Source organism: Caenorhabditis remanei, chromosome IV (assembly GCF_010183535.1).
Source record: "Caenorhabditis remanei strain PX506 chromosome IV, whole genome shotgun sequence".
NCBI lineage: Eukaryota > Metazoa > Nematoda > Chromadorea > Rhabditida > Rhabditidae > Caenorhabditis > Caenorhabditis remanei.
Window position 1 is genome coordinate 9,351,956 of NC_071331.1, and position 13,068 is coordinate 9,365,023.

The following is a 13,068-nucleotide window of genomic DNA, read 5'->3' on the forward strand; positions in this document are numbered from 1 at the left end:
ATGAAAGTTTTTTGGGTTATGAATTGATAAAGTGTTCATTTTGCAAAGACGTGTTCATGGTTTTGAATTCATACTTTAACAGTCATATCGATCTGGTACGCGTAATGATCACGGCGAATCTTAGGATTACGGCAGCTTCTGGCCCCCACGCGAATTTTCGTGCTCTTGAAGATCAAATGTTCATAAAATTGTCTCAATTTTTTTCACCTTTCTGCTCAATCATTTTTCGTCAAAATGCGGAAAAATCTCACACCAAGTATTCGGAAATGTTCCAGTGCAATATTTTGATGATGAAACAGTCGAATTATTGTCGCGACAAAAAAGTTCCAAAAAGTACAAAAAAGTGCAAAATTTAATAATTTAGCACTGAGTCCGCAAACACGCGTCGGTAAAAAATGTCGGAACTTTTTTATTTCGATAATACCAAAAAATTTTGTTTCACACATCCTAAGTATTTATGTCTCCAAACTGATTTCTATTCATTTCTTGAGTGATAGTTTTGCAAAATTTGGAGAAAACGTGTCTCTTGTCAAAAGCAAACATCATCTGTTCACTTCGGCAATAACTCTTGATCTTTTTGTATTTCTGCAAGTTTCCATTTCATCGTCATACTATTGTTCGGTTTCTCAAGAATACAAAAGGTTCTTCCCACATATATACCAAAACGATGAAACAGATTACATATTCAGATTCCAATTTCGATTAGTGGGATCAGATCGGAACGGACATCTACTGGAACTTGTGCATTGCGGTGCGAGCTCAAATTTGACCTGCACCAGATCTTTCCTCTCGGATGTGTTGCCAAATTCCTAGTATATGAGTAAAAATCTAGGTTCTCCGACAACTCGTCCTAAAACAATATCATTGAAACAGAATCCAAAATTAGGGATTTTTGGTTTTAGTGGCCTCCACCACATCTGTCCAACTTTGCACCACCCAGGCTTGAAACTAGTCGTGGACCAGTGGCACAAGTTTGCACGTTGCGTCGGCTCAACAAAAATAATCAGTAGCTGGAAGTGGAACAGAACCCGCTCCTGTCTATCCGAAGGAACGAATTATCCCTACGTCGGTGAGCTAGAAGAAATAAAGAATGGTAAGTTAGCCCTGTTCTCTACCCAACTCCCTGTAAAGATGGTCATGATAGCGTCTCCAATTTCCGCCAGAACTTTTACCCGGGTGGTGCCAGGGGTGTGCGGACAGGAAAATTTCGGAATTTCGGACACTAAAAAATGTCCGAGTTTCAAAATTTCGGAATTTCGGAATCTCGGAATTGTCCGAATTTCAAATTTTCGGACTTTCGGAATCTCGGACTATTCCGATTTTCGGACTTTCGGAATTTTTTTTCAACAGACTGTCCCATTTACCCATATCGAATGCTGAAAACCGTTTTATTGTTCAAAAAAACACTGCGAAAAGACGAAAATTAAAAAAAAAAACCGCCTGAAAACTGCGGAAAAAAATTTGTTCGAGACCCGTCATGAAAAGTGCGCATGCGCCTTTAATACAGTACTTTCTCTTCCATTCCGAATTTTTCGGAATTCCGAATTCCGTTCCGCACACCCCTGGGTGGTGCACAGACCACTACAGTAAAATATGTCGATGAAAGTGGGCAGTGTAAAATCGGAAAATTTTTCCTATTGGAATTCACTTGTGATCCCGTAACTGGTGCATGGAATGAAGGATTCGATTATTTACTCGTTTTCCACAGATTTATCAGTCCCAATGTGTTCCACGAGATAAATAAACCAATGCACTTTTTATTTCAAATACTTCGTTTCTGATACAGAAAAACACATAACCAGATGAAACCTAAACTTATTTACTATCAGATTTCACCAATCGACTGAAATTCCTCATCGGCGCCGGTCCATTCCAGAATCCTTTAATCAACCCGTTCCAATATAAATACGGCATGAAGTGTCTCTTCAACCAGTACGCCCAGAACGACGGTTTCTTCTGATTAAATGGAGTCGTTTCCAATGGTCCATCCGGGTTGAATTCAGCTAGAATCGCACGGTGTCGACTGACTACCAGTGGACAGGACGCGTATCCGTCGTACTAAAAATTTGGGGATTAGGCAAAAAAAAAGTTCAGATCGCTTTCACTAACCTTCATGTACGGCTTCTTTCCCTGCATAACCAGTGATAAGTTCTCATCCAAAACTTTGAGTTGTGAAGAGACTGACGCTGCTGTTTTGGCATTTGGTGTATTCATACAGTCACCGACACCGAATACGTTTGGGAAGCGTTTGGACTGAAAAAAGGTAATTTTGGATTTAAAGATTGCAAATATTGTTTGGTACTTTATGTACTAAATTTATTATTGTTTCGAAACGGAAGATTAAAGTCACTGCATTTCAAGACATTTTTCCAAAAATTACAGTTTCGACTGGCTTGAAAAGAACCTGTCTCGGATATATTCAATTGATTCAGAAATGAATTCGGCTTTATCAATTCCACGAACAAGTTTTTCCAAGAATCAAAGAAAGTTAAAACATTTTGTTGAAACTGATATTATCGAGTTTGACACTTTTTTTCATAAAGTAATGTATCAGTACAAATTGATTTAATTATCGGATTTCAGAAAATACTTTCTATTTCATATGCAGCGTTTTAGGTTCAAGCCTTTTTTCAATTGGTTGGTCCTAGGATTTGAAAAGCCACCTAGAGCAAAGAAATTCAAAAAGCGTGAAATTAAAATACGGATGTACATGCATCAGGCTTGGTCAGAGTCGGAGAGTCATCGGATACTCCGATTCTCCGATTCTCCAACTTTTTTTTCGGAGAAATTATCCAAAATTCTTCGATTCTTCAAAAAAAAAGTCGGAGAATTTCGGAGAATACCAGAGACAACAACACTCCAAATTCTGTTTTTGTTGTATTTTTACTCGTAAAAGTTTTAATGATGATTAAGTATGTTTTAGAAAGGTGGAATCTGAAAAACGCAACAGAAAATACGTTTCAGAATCATTTTTGGGAACATTTTTTGATTCTCCGAAATTATCCGAAATTCTCCGATTCTCCGAGAAAAAAAGTCGGAGAAAATTTCGGATATCCGATTCTCCGACTTTTTTTCGGAGAAAATTTCGATTCTCCGATTCTCCTAAAAATTTTCTCCGACCAACCCTGACATGCACCAGTTTGAATATATGATATCTCAAACCATACAGTTATTAGTTCGTTGAGATGGAGATTTTTTCTTTAAAAAAATGAGTAATTAAAAAACGTGTCTGAAAGCTGGATCTGAAAAATTGTAATGTCTTTTTTAACAAACAAAGTTGCTACAATTGGATCTTATACTTGTAATAACTGATGCCAACTCACTGATGATAAATTTACCAGTGTATCGAAACGGAAATGTACATGCATTTTACTACACCACGGTGTTCTCAAAGATTCTATACCCTACAAAAATTGCGTCCGAATACCAGAAAAGTTAATATTAGCACTCAAAAGTCAATCACACGGTAAAATTTTGATAAGTTATATCCAACTACGAATTCAAGCCTACAGAAAGTTCTAACGAAACCTTCAATGTGAAACGGTTGAATTTGTTCACATAATTATTACCTGTTCTTACTACTGCGCTCCGCCGACTCCTTGAGAAATGTCTGTTTTTCTCTGAGTCTCTCAGTATCGCATGAGTTTTTCTTTGGTTTCGGTAGAGCGCGGTTGTAAGAGGTGGAGCAACATTGTGAAAGCTCTCTTGGGCTCACTGATTTTTTTTAGAAAATGCTCAGTATCACAACCATGTTGCACTAGAAAATCAATTACCAGTAATTTTTTTTTCTGTTTTTACGAATTCATAGAAGCCGTGAAAATTTTGATCTGGATTAAATTCTGTCTTCTCTTTGTCTAATGATAGATAATTTTTTTTAAATCAAACCTGCAAAGTCGCATCGTCCACATCCATAAATCCAGTTCTATCAGCAAATTGTGATTTCCGAAGAGCTTTCGGTGCTGAGCAAGGCGGTCCGATGTGAAGGAGAGAGTACTGAACAATAATTTTACTTCATTATGGAAATCAATAACACACCTCAATTTTCTCCGTTTCCTCAGTTGCTATTCCATCTTCATCCAATATTTGAAAAGTGGCTGACTTGCTAGACGTATCCACTTCAATCAGATTTCTTCTGGTTCTCACATCAATATTTTTCTCCTCAGCAACCTTTTCCAAAGGTTTTATGTAACTGTCCACTCCGAATATCTGGAACAACTCAATACTGTTTCAAGGAGGCATCAAACGTTGAAGAAAGAATTCATTGAGCTTTATTGATCATATTCTGATGAGGAATAACTGGGACACTGCACAATTTTTTAAAGAACCTGTTTCACCAAATCCTATTCCATGGACCAATTTTTTATTTCTAATACCTCGGCATCCCGTTTAACCCTCACTGATGCTTATATTTTCTTGATATTTCTGTTTTCTTTTTTTCCTTTCACGATACTCGCGATCGTATTCAATAAATAAATAAATGCCTCGAAAATCACAAACTTACCCTCTTCAAACTAGTCGCATAAATCAGATGTGCCTTATCTCGAACTCCTCGTTGCCGGAGGATTGAATCAGTAATATAACACGCTTTCTGTGGTGCTCCTGCACATTTTATAGGGGCATCCGGAAAGGTATAGATAGCGTTTCCTTCCTGAAAAACATTACAGTTTCAGATAATGAGGAAAAATCGACTATTCAGATTGTTAGCAATCGGTTTCTTTCGTTTACCTTAAAATTCATAACCTCCTTGTAGTGTTTCTCCACATGGAATGGAGAGTAGTTGGAGCAGACGCCAGGGGTTTCCAGCGCCTCAAGTGCTCCTTTTATCTGAAAAGTGGGTTTTTGAATATGGATTCAAGGTACTACTGTTTCAGTTGGCTAGTAATTTTAGAGGTAATGAAACTTTGAAGTTGATTTGCGAATTCCCGTTCCGTTTCACAGAATCATAGAAAATCCACATGAAGCATCTGCGCTCCAATAAAATGGGGTAAAATTAGCGTGAAATTAAAAAAAAAATCATATTATTTTGTGTGGTTTATGTGAATATGTACATTTTTCCTTTCTTAGAGAATCGATTTTGTTGTTCGAGGGTAACCGAAAAAAATGAGAAAAATGAACAAAAGTGAACAAATTTAACTCCCTATTGTTAGTCCACGTTATAAGCACGCGATTTGTCTGAACGGCGACTCAATTGGCAACCTGCCAAATAGAGTGCAAACGCGCTTCACTAGACCTTCGTTTCGCGGAAAAATTGCTATATCGACTCAAAATGAACTTGTGGTATGCTACTGTTTCTACTAGTCTTTGATTACAAAGTGAATTTACAAAGAAAATTATTTTATACTATCCCCTGACCAACCTTATCAAATCTCAAATGTGCCCCCATTGCCACAATCATATACTCGTAAATGATATCCTCTCCACCATTCAATGTCACTGCATTCTGAGTGGGTGTGAACAACACCACCTCATTCTTAATCCATTCCGCATTACTCGGAATCAATGTTTCCTGTTTTCTTCGATTCGCTTCCAATGTCATTAGACCACCACCGACAAGAGTGAAACCAGGTTGATAGTAGTGATCTTCATGGGGTTCTACTATGGCGACACTGCCACGTGGCAGCTTTCGAGCGAATTTACTCGCGGCTCCAAGACCACCGGCACCTCCACCGACAACGAGGAGTTTCACGTATTTTGCTGGAAATTTTTAGGATTTTTTAAAGAACTGTTCCAGAACGTTAGATGAAAAATATTCAGCTGCTACACATCTGTGTCACTTTAATAAAAAATGAATGTTCAAAAAAATTTCGAACGAAATTTTGTTAATCGGTTTTCTTACTGTTTCGAAGCATCGTGTTAAAAAATTTGTTTTACAACAGTATTACTTTCATATTTGACAAACATGGTTTCATCAATCTATTATAGTTCCGAAAATTCGAAAATCAAAAAAAAAGCTCACCACTAACCACTGGACTCCTTCTCATATTCCAATTGAACAAAAAAAGTTACAAATGATTAAAAAAAGAAAACCTTTAGAAATTGTGTTGAACATCTTCGACAAACAAAAACAAGAACAGTGACCAGAAAACAAAATGGGTAAACAGGCAATGAGAGGGAGAGACGCAAAGAATTAGGTTTTCAGAAATTACGTAAACACATTTTTTATAGACACTGACATCAACTGAAAGTGTTTTTTGGTTGGAAATTGAACAGGCAAGTTACAGTTCTCATTCCTCCTGAAGAAATAGGTATTTTTCGAGAGAAAAAAACATTTTTGTGGCAAAAAAACTTGCAGTATTAGTTTCCGTAATTACATCTTTGCAAAACGTTATTTGTGAAACACAAATGATTTCGGATCTGAGACAATAAGGTTTGCAAAATTACCACAAATCAAAGGTTTTCTTTCTCGGTGTTTCCTTTGAAGAATATGTTATCGTGTGCACCGCAGCTTGGGAAAAAGTGAAGTAGCGTCCGCAATTTTTTTTGTGGAAAAGAAACACATTTTGAGCGCAAACTGGTTTATTAACTGCATAAAGTTTGTGAAAAAAGTATGTATTTACAGGGAACAGTAAAGCAAGATAATTTTGAAAGAATTCATTTTATACAGTCTAGTAACAGTAATATTTATTTTTAAGATGCAATCTCTTTACTTCGACCTAATCATCCGACTACAGTTTCTAATTGTCCCTGGTTTATTCCAAAATCCTCCAGCTTTTTGTTAAGGCTGAAAACAAGTCTGTATCATCATTTTTAAAAATTTCTGCTGCTTGTTCTGAATTTTCAATAAATTTCATCGGTTGACCGAACAATTTATGAAACATTTATCAACAGTTTCACTCCATCACTGTTTCACCTTTAACATGAACACCGGCTCTGCCTCAAAAACCGTTTTTAGTCTATTTTGCTTTGTATATTCTCCTGAAAACTCACTTCGTATTTATTTAGACACATCCATTTTGAGTGTTTTAGGCAGAGATAAACTTTCCTCTTAATTGTAGAAAATCTCTGTGTAATGTTTAAGATAAATAGCTGAAAAATTAAGGCCTAGTATCTTTACTGGTACGAAATAATTAGTTTTCGAATATATGTCGTACCTCAGTCTATTCAGTTTTAATCACATACTCTTGGATTTCCTTATATAAGGCATAAACTAAAAATATGCCGTAGGCCAAACTTTAATGGATAGCTGAAACAGTAATGAGAAAAACGTTGCACTTGCAGTTGTTCAAGTTGTTTAGTTTGAAGCACACCCCTAATGAGATCCTTTCTGGTGATAGATTTTTTTGGAATAAGAGAAACAGTAAAAAATTGTAAAATTAATGTTGGTACCAACGATTTTTTCTCTCAATAAAAGTTACGGTTTCAATGGTACAAGTTTATAAGCGATCAGAAAATGAGTGAATGGAAAATCTAAAAAAACTATAATTCAAGAAAAATTTTTTTTTTCAGAAATATTTATTTCGACCTAATCGCCCTATTTACTACAATTTCTAATCGCTGCTGGCCTACAGTTTTTCGAAATGATATTTTTGTAAATCGTTGTTTCTGTAACATATGTATATTATTTTTAGTTAAACCAAACTCATTCCGTATTCATTATAACAACACAAATCACAGCGAAAATGGCTCTATTGGCAAAGAATGGTCCCAACCGCAAAGAACGGTCCCAAAAAATAAAAGAATGGTCCCAAAGAATTACATGGTCCCTACCGCAAAGAACGGTCCCAACCGCAAAGAATGGTCCCAAAATTTTGGGTGACACAAGTTTCCGAATTGAATGGTCCCTACCGCAAAGAATGGTCCCTACCGCAAAGAATGGTCCATCAAAATTGATACGAAAAACTTTTCACCATTCTCTTAGGCTTAGGTTTCTTAGAAATTGGGAAAAAATTGGCAAAGACGATTAACAACCGGTTTTGTCAATTTTTTCTCCAATTTCTAAGAAACCTAAGCCTAAGAGAATGGTGAAAAGTTTTTCGTATCAATTTTGAAAGACCATTCTTTGCGGTAGGGACCATGTAATTCGGAAATTTGGGTCACCCAAAATTTTGGGACCATTCTTTGCGGTTGGGACCGTTCTTTGCGGTTGGGACCATTCTTTGCCAATAGAGCCGCGAAAATTTCACCAAGAAATTGTTGAAAATCTCTGCGCAATGTTTAAAATAAATCGCTGAAACGTTGAGCCCAATTATGTTCTAGAAAAGAGTAATTTTTTTCAAAGCGATATAGCTTTTTATAGATCAAAGCGATATAGATGGAAGGGGCCGGAGCCAAATATGTCCGATTATTTTCAAAAGAGGTTTGGTAATTACTATGCTTAATGCCAATTCATGCAGACTCGTTTTTTATTAAAAAAGAATGTCGTACGCCATGCTTTAATGGATAGCTGAAACAGATATGACTAAAATGTCGAATTTTTAGCTAAAAGCCTTCTTTGCAGGTCATCATGTTGTTTTGTTTCAGACGTGGTCAAAATGTAATTAGCAATTGTTGCGTTGAATTTCTCTAGAAATAGTGACAATGTAATTCTTCCCAAAGCCAAATTTTTCTGCAATAAGAGAAACAGTAAAATTTTCAGATTTATTTCAAAACTTCTTTGACAATTTCAATGATAAAACTTTTTAAGCGACCGGAAAATTATTCAAGAAAACAAACAAGTATTCAACAGGATTTATTTTGACCTAATCATCCGACTACAATTTCTAATCGTTGCCGGTCCATTCCAGAATCCTTTAATCAATCCATTCCAATATAACATCGGCATAAAATATCTTTTCATCAGATACGCCCAGTATGTCGGTTTCGACTGATCGAATGGCGTCGTTTCCATTGCTCCCTTCGAATTGAATTCAGCCAGAATCACTCGATTTGTACTGACAACCAGAGGACACGAAGCATATCCATCGTACTGAAAAAGAAAATTAAAAAGGGAACTTGTGAGTGAAGAGGGTTACTTCCATGCAGGGTTGTTTCCCTTGCATAACTTGTGTCAGATTCGATTCGATTGTCTTGAGATGAGAGGAAACTGCTGCAGCTGTTTTTGCATTTGGAGTATTCATACAGTCACCGACACCGAATACGTTTGGGAAGCGTTTGGACTGAAAAATTAGGGGGATGGTATTATCAGGGAGGTTGGCTGAATTGGCTACACATGTATCTGAGTTTTAAAACGGAGAATAGAAAATGAGCGTCCTGTAGTAATGGAGTAGTTCACTTTGACATCATTTGCAGCTCTTGAAACGGATATTTTTGGTAATGGATCTCTTTGACCACCAAAAGACTTTCATTAATTTTCAAACCCAACCTTTCCAAGTCTCTGTTTCATATGGCTTCAAAAAATTACTTATTTACAAATTCAATCAGTTGATTCGTCACCTACATCGCTCAAACCAAAATTCTTTCATTCACGCACCTGCAAAGAACTCCCATCGACATCCATGAAACCAGTTTTATCAGCAAATTGAGATGATCGAAGAGCTTCTGGAGCGGAGCACGGCGGTCCGATGTGGAGGAGTGAGTACTGAAATAAATAATTTGATTATCCCAATAGTCTCATGTAATAATTTTGAAGCTCTCAAAAGTGTTTTGAAACAGAAAATGTTTCAGTTCGTCCACATCATGAGAACAAACTACACAAAACAATTAAACGTCGAAATTAAAAGTAACCCAGTCACCTCAACTTTCTCCGTCTTCCCAGTTGGTTTCGAATCTTCATCCAAACATTCAAATGTTGCAATTTTGTTATTTGAATCCACTTCAATCAGATTTCTTCTCGTTCTCACGTCAATATCCTTTTCCCGTGCCACCTTTTCCAGAGATTTCAGGTAACTTTCGATTCCGAATAGCTGAAATCAATTGGACAATTGAAAATCCCCACTGTGGTAGATAGTAGTTGTACAGTCTTAAGATAACAGTGAAACTGAACAATTTTTCGTTAACTGTTTCATAAATTCCTATTCTATGGACCAACTTTTTATTTCGAATGCATCGAAGGCAAACATCAACGTACCCTCTTCAAACTAGTCGCATAAATCAGATGTGCCTTATCTCGAACTCCTCGTTGCCGGAGGATTGAATCAGTAATATAACACGCTTTCTGAGGTGCTCCAGCACATTTTATCGGTGTATTCGGAAAAGTGAACACTGCGTTTCCACCCTGAAATTAATGTTTCAATAAGTGGATATATCCTGGATGTTATTATCATGTGAATATTTTTCTTTCGTCTAAAAAAAAAAATTATTTTATGTACCTTGAAATTCATCGCTTCCCGGTAGTGTTTCTGAACATAAAATGGTGAGTAGTTGGAACAGACGCCGGGAGTTTCCAGTGCTTCTTTGGCTCCTTTAATCTGGAAAAAATGTTTTAGCATACCGATGTACCAATGTTTCATGTGAATCAAATGTTGTGATATTTGAAAAAGTAGCGAAATGGTATCACGGAGGAATTGAACATAGCAATCTGAATCGAAGCCAGAGAAAACAGAGAAACAAAAAAATCGCTTGAATTTTCAGAAAAATCCCCACCAAAATATTACGGTAACACAGTTTTCAGATTTATCGAGTTATCAAATTTTTGTGGTGACAATTGAGGTAAAACTTTTGAGATTTTCAAGGTATTTTTCTCAGCGATTTCATTATCTATCAACAATTATAAATTGTTTTCTTCCCGGTGAAACAAAAAAGTTAATAGAAAATCGAGCAATTCGATAAAATTCCAAATTTCCACCAAAATATTACGGTTGCACTCCTTTCATATGTGTCGAATGTAGTTATGTTTGTGGTGAGATATGAGGAGCTAAGCTATTCTAGGCGGAATGTTCTCTATTCAGACACAAGGACTGGGGGTGAGTACTGAAATTAACCGCGCTTCACTAGACTTGGAGACAAATTCAAATTTTAATTTTTTCAATTCGCTGTTTCGTAGTGGAATTTTGATACGCAGCTTAATCGACCACTTTTTGAGCAGATTTATTTCATTTTTCCCGCATTTTTTGTCTTTTTTTCGACTATTGTTCATCTTTTCAAGATCAATTCTATTAAAAAATGATTTAAATTTACAAATAAAAATTTATTTTGAATTTCGCGCTAAAATGTCCGCTGATTTCAGCGGTGTGTTGTTGATTTAGTACTCACTCCCAGACCTCCGTGATTCAGATTTTCATGGTACAGACTTTGATGTAAAAAGACTTTCTGGCTCAAAAAAGGTATTCGTAAGAGTTGAAGCAATGAGATTCATCAGTGAAAGAGATTCATCAGTGAAAACAAAAATCCTAGAGATTCATCAGTGAAAACAATTTATTATCAATCGATAAAACGTCATCTTGAAACAGGAGAAATTTTTGTTCAAAAAGTAAAATACCCTACTGTTGTCTCCTTCTGACAAGTTTTCTGTTTCAAAATTTTGATAATTTCAGAATATTCACATATTGTTGATAACAATTATCTTTAATTTCTTGAAAAAAAAGTTTTTCAGAAGAAATAGCAGAAATTTTTATTGAAAAACTAAAAAAACTTTCTGTTGCCTCATATTGACAAATTTTCTGTTTCAAAATGTTGCTAATTTCAAAAGTTTTCCCTATTCTGCAATATGCACGAATTTAACTCACCATATCAAACCTCAACTGTATCCCCATCGCAATAACCATATAGTCATAACTAATCTCCTCTCCTCCTCTCAACTTCACCAAATTCTGTGTCGGTGTGAACAATTGCACTTTATCTCGAATCCACGTCGCCCCCTTCGGAATCAATGTTTCCTGTTTTCTTCGATTCGCTTCCAACGTCATCAGACCACCACCGACAAGAGTGAAACCGGGTTGATAGTAGTGATCTTCACGGGGTTCTACTATGGCGACACTGCCACGTGGCAGTTTTCGAGCGAATTTACTCGCGGCACCGAGACCACCAGCTCCACCACCGACCACGAGGAGCTTGAAGTGCTTGGCTGGAAATTTTCTTATTTTCAAATGTTTTTCTTATTAATAATAAGAACTCACCATTCACCACCGTACTTGTTTTCATTGTTTTATTCTGATATTATTGAGGTCCCTATACATAGAAATAGCTAATAACAGTCACCGAGAAACAGAAACAAAAAATAAAAAACACGTTTTCTTGTTGTCTCTTGTCTACGAGACAGATAGAGACGCAGAGAGATAAGATATGGTATTTATATAGATAGTGTCTAGAAAGGGGGGGGGAATGGGAGAAAATGACAATAGTCACGTAGGTCAACTAGACTGACCTCTCTCGGCGGGAAAAATTGAGGTAATTGAAGATTGAAAGTTTGAACTGGGAAAAAACGTGTAAATTAGGAAGTTTCGTTTATTTTTAACTGTTTCGATGATCTTATGTAAATATTTTTCAAAACTGTCTTTTACTAACGGAGTGTTGAAGTTGAAAAATTGCATTAAAAATATAAAATAGGATTTAAGAAACATGAATTTTTAGGGTTTTGATTATATTGTTTTTCGTTATTTTTAAAGTTTGAAATGTAAGAATATGGGAAAATTTGTTAAAACCATGTCGTCCATTTGACACAGAATTTTGTTTGTCTGAATTCACAAATGGTATTAATATCATCCAAGTGTTTAAATTTTTTTGAACTCATGGTGGCCCAGGAACCGGATTAAAAAAAAAAAGGAAAAATCAAAGCAACGGTTAAAACTGACCGTGGAGGCTAACCGTGAGTGATATTCGTGTAAAACGCATAGAGTGTCGTCTCGCGAGAATCAGTTACAACACTTTGCGAGAATTCCAGCTGAATCCAGCATCGTCTTGTCTCGTTCTGTCTCGTTTTGTCCAGCATAAAGTTCAGAATATTCTCGTTCAGCATAGTTCAGCAAAGTTCAGTTCAGCAAAAGTTCAGTTACAGCATATTCCAGCACGTTTCATTTATTTTTCATTCCCGCATAATTTCTTGCTGGACATTGCGAGACAAACGTGGCCCTTCTTTTGTATAAAAAATATAATTTTGACGTTTCTACTCATTTTTTCATGCAAATTTTTACGAAATGAATGTTGAAAATAAAGCAAAATTGACATTTTTAGAACCGTGACCTTCGAAAAAAG

The 13,068-nt window shown here is 36.2% G+C and overlaps 2 protein-coding genes across 2 annotated transcripts; both read right to left on the reverse strand.

Moving 5' to 3' along the window:
- Positions 1-1,815: 1,815 nt before the first annotated feature.
- GCK72_013043 (uncharacterized protein) lies at positions 1,816-5,981 on the reverse strand (the record flags this gene model as incomplete). The annotated part of the gene is made up of 8 exons (XM_053729598.1): positions 1,816-2,058; positions 2,110-2,253; positions 3,886-3,993; positions 4,036-4,206; positions 4,502-4,648; positions 4,726-4,824; positions 5,357-5,694; positions 5,957-5,981. 8 exons carry the CDS (start codon positions 5,979-5,981, stop codon positions 1,816-1,818), a joined length of 1,275 nt encoding a protein of 424 aa, XP_053584370.1.
- Positions 5,982-8,668: 2,687 nt separating this feature from the next.
- Positions 8,669-12,018, reverse strand: GCK72_013044 (uncharacterized protein; the record flags this gene model as incomplete). Its single annotated transcript, XM_053729599.1, has 8 exons — positions 8,669-8,905; positions 8,952-9,095; positions 9,410-9,517; positions 9,672-9,842; positions 10,007-10,153; positions 10,248-10,346; positions 11,604-11,941; positions 11,994-12,018. The coding sequence occupies 8 exons, from the start codon at positions 12,016-12,018 to the stop codon at positions 8,669-8,671; spliced, it is 1,269 nt and encodes a 422-aa protein (XP_053584371.1).
- Between the last annotated feature and the right edge of the window lie 1,050 nt (positions 12,019-13,068).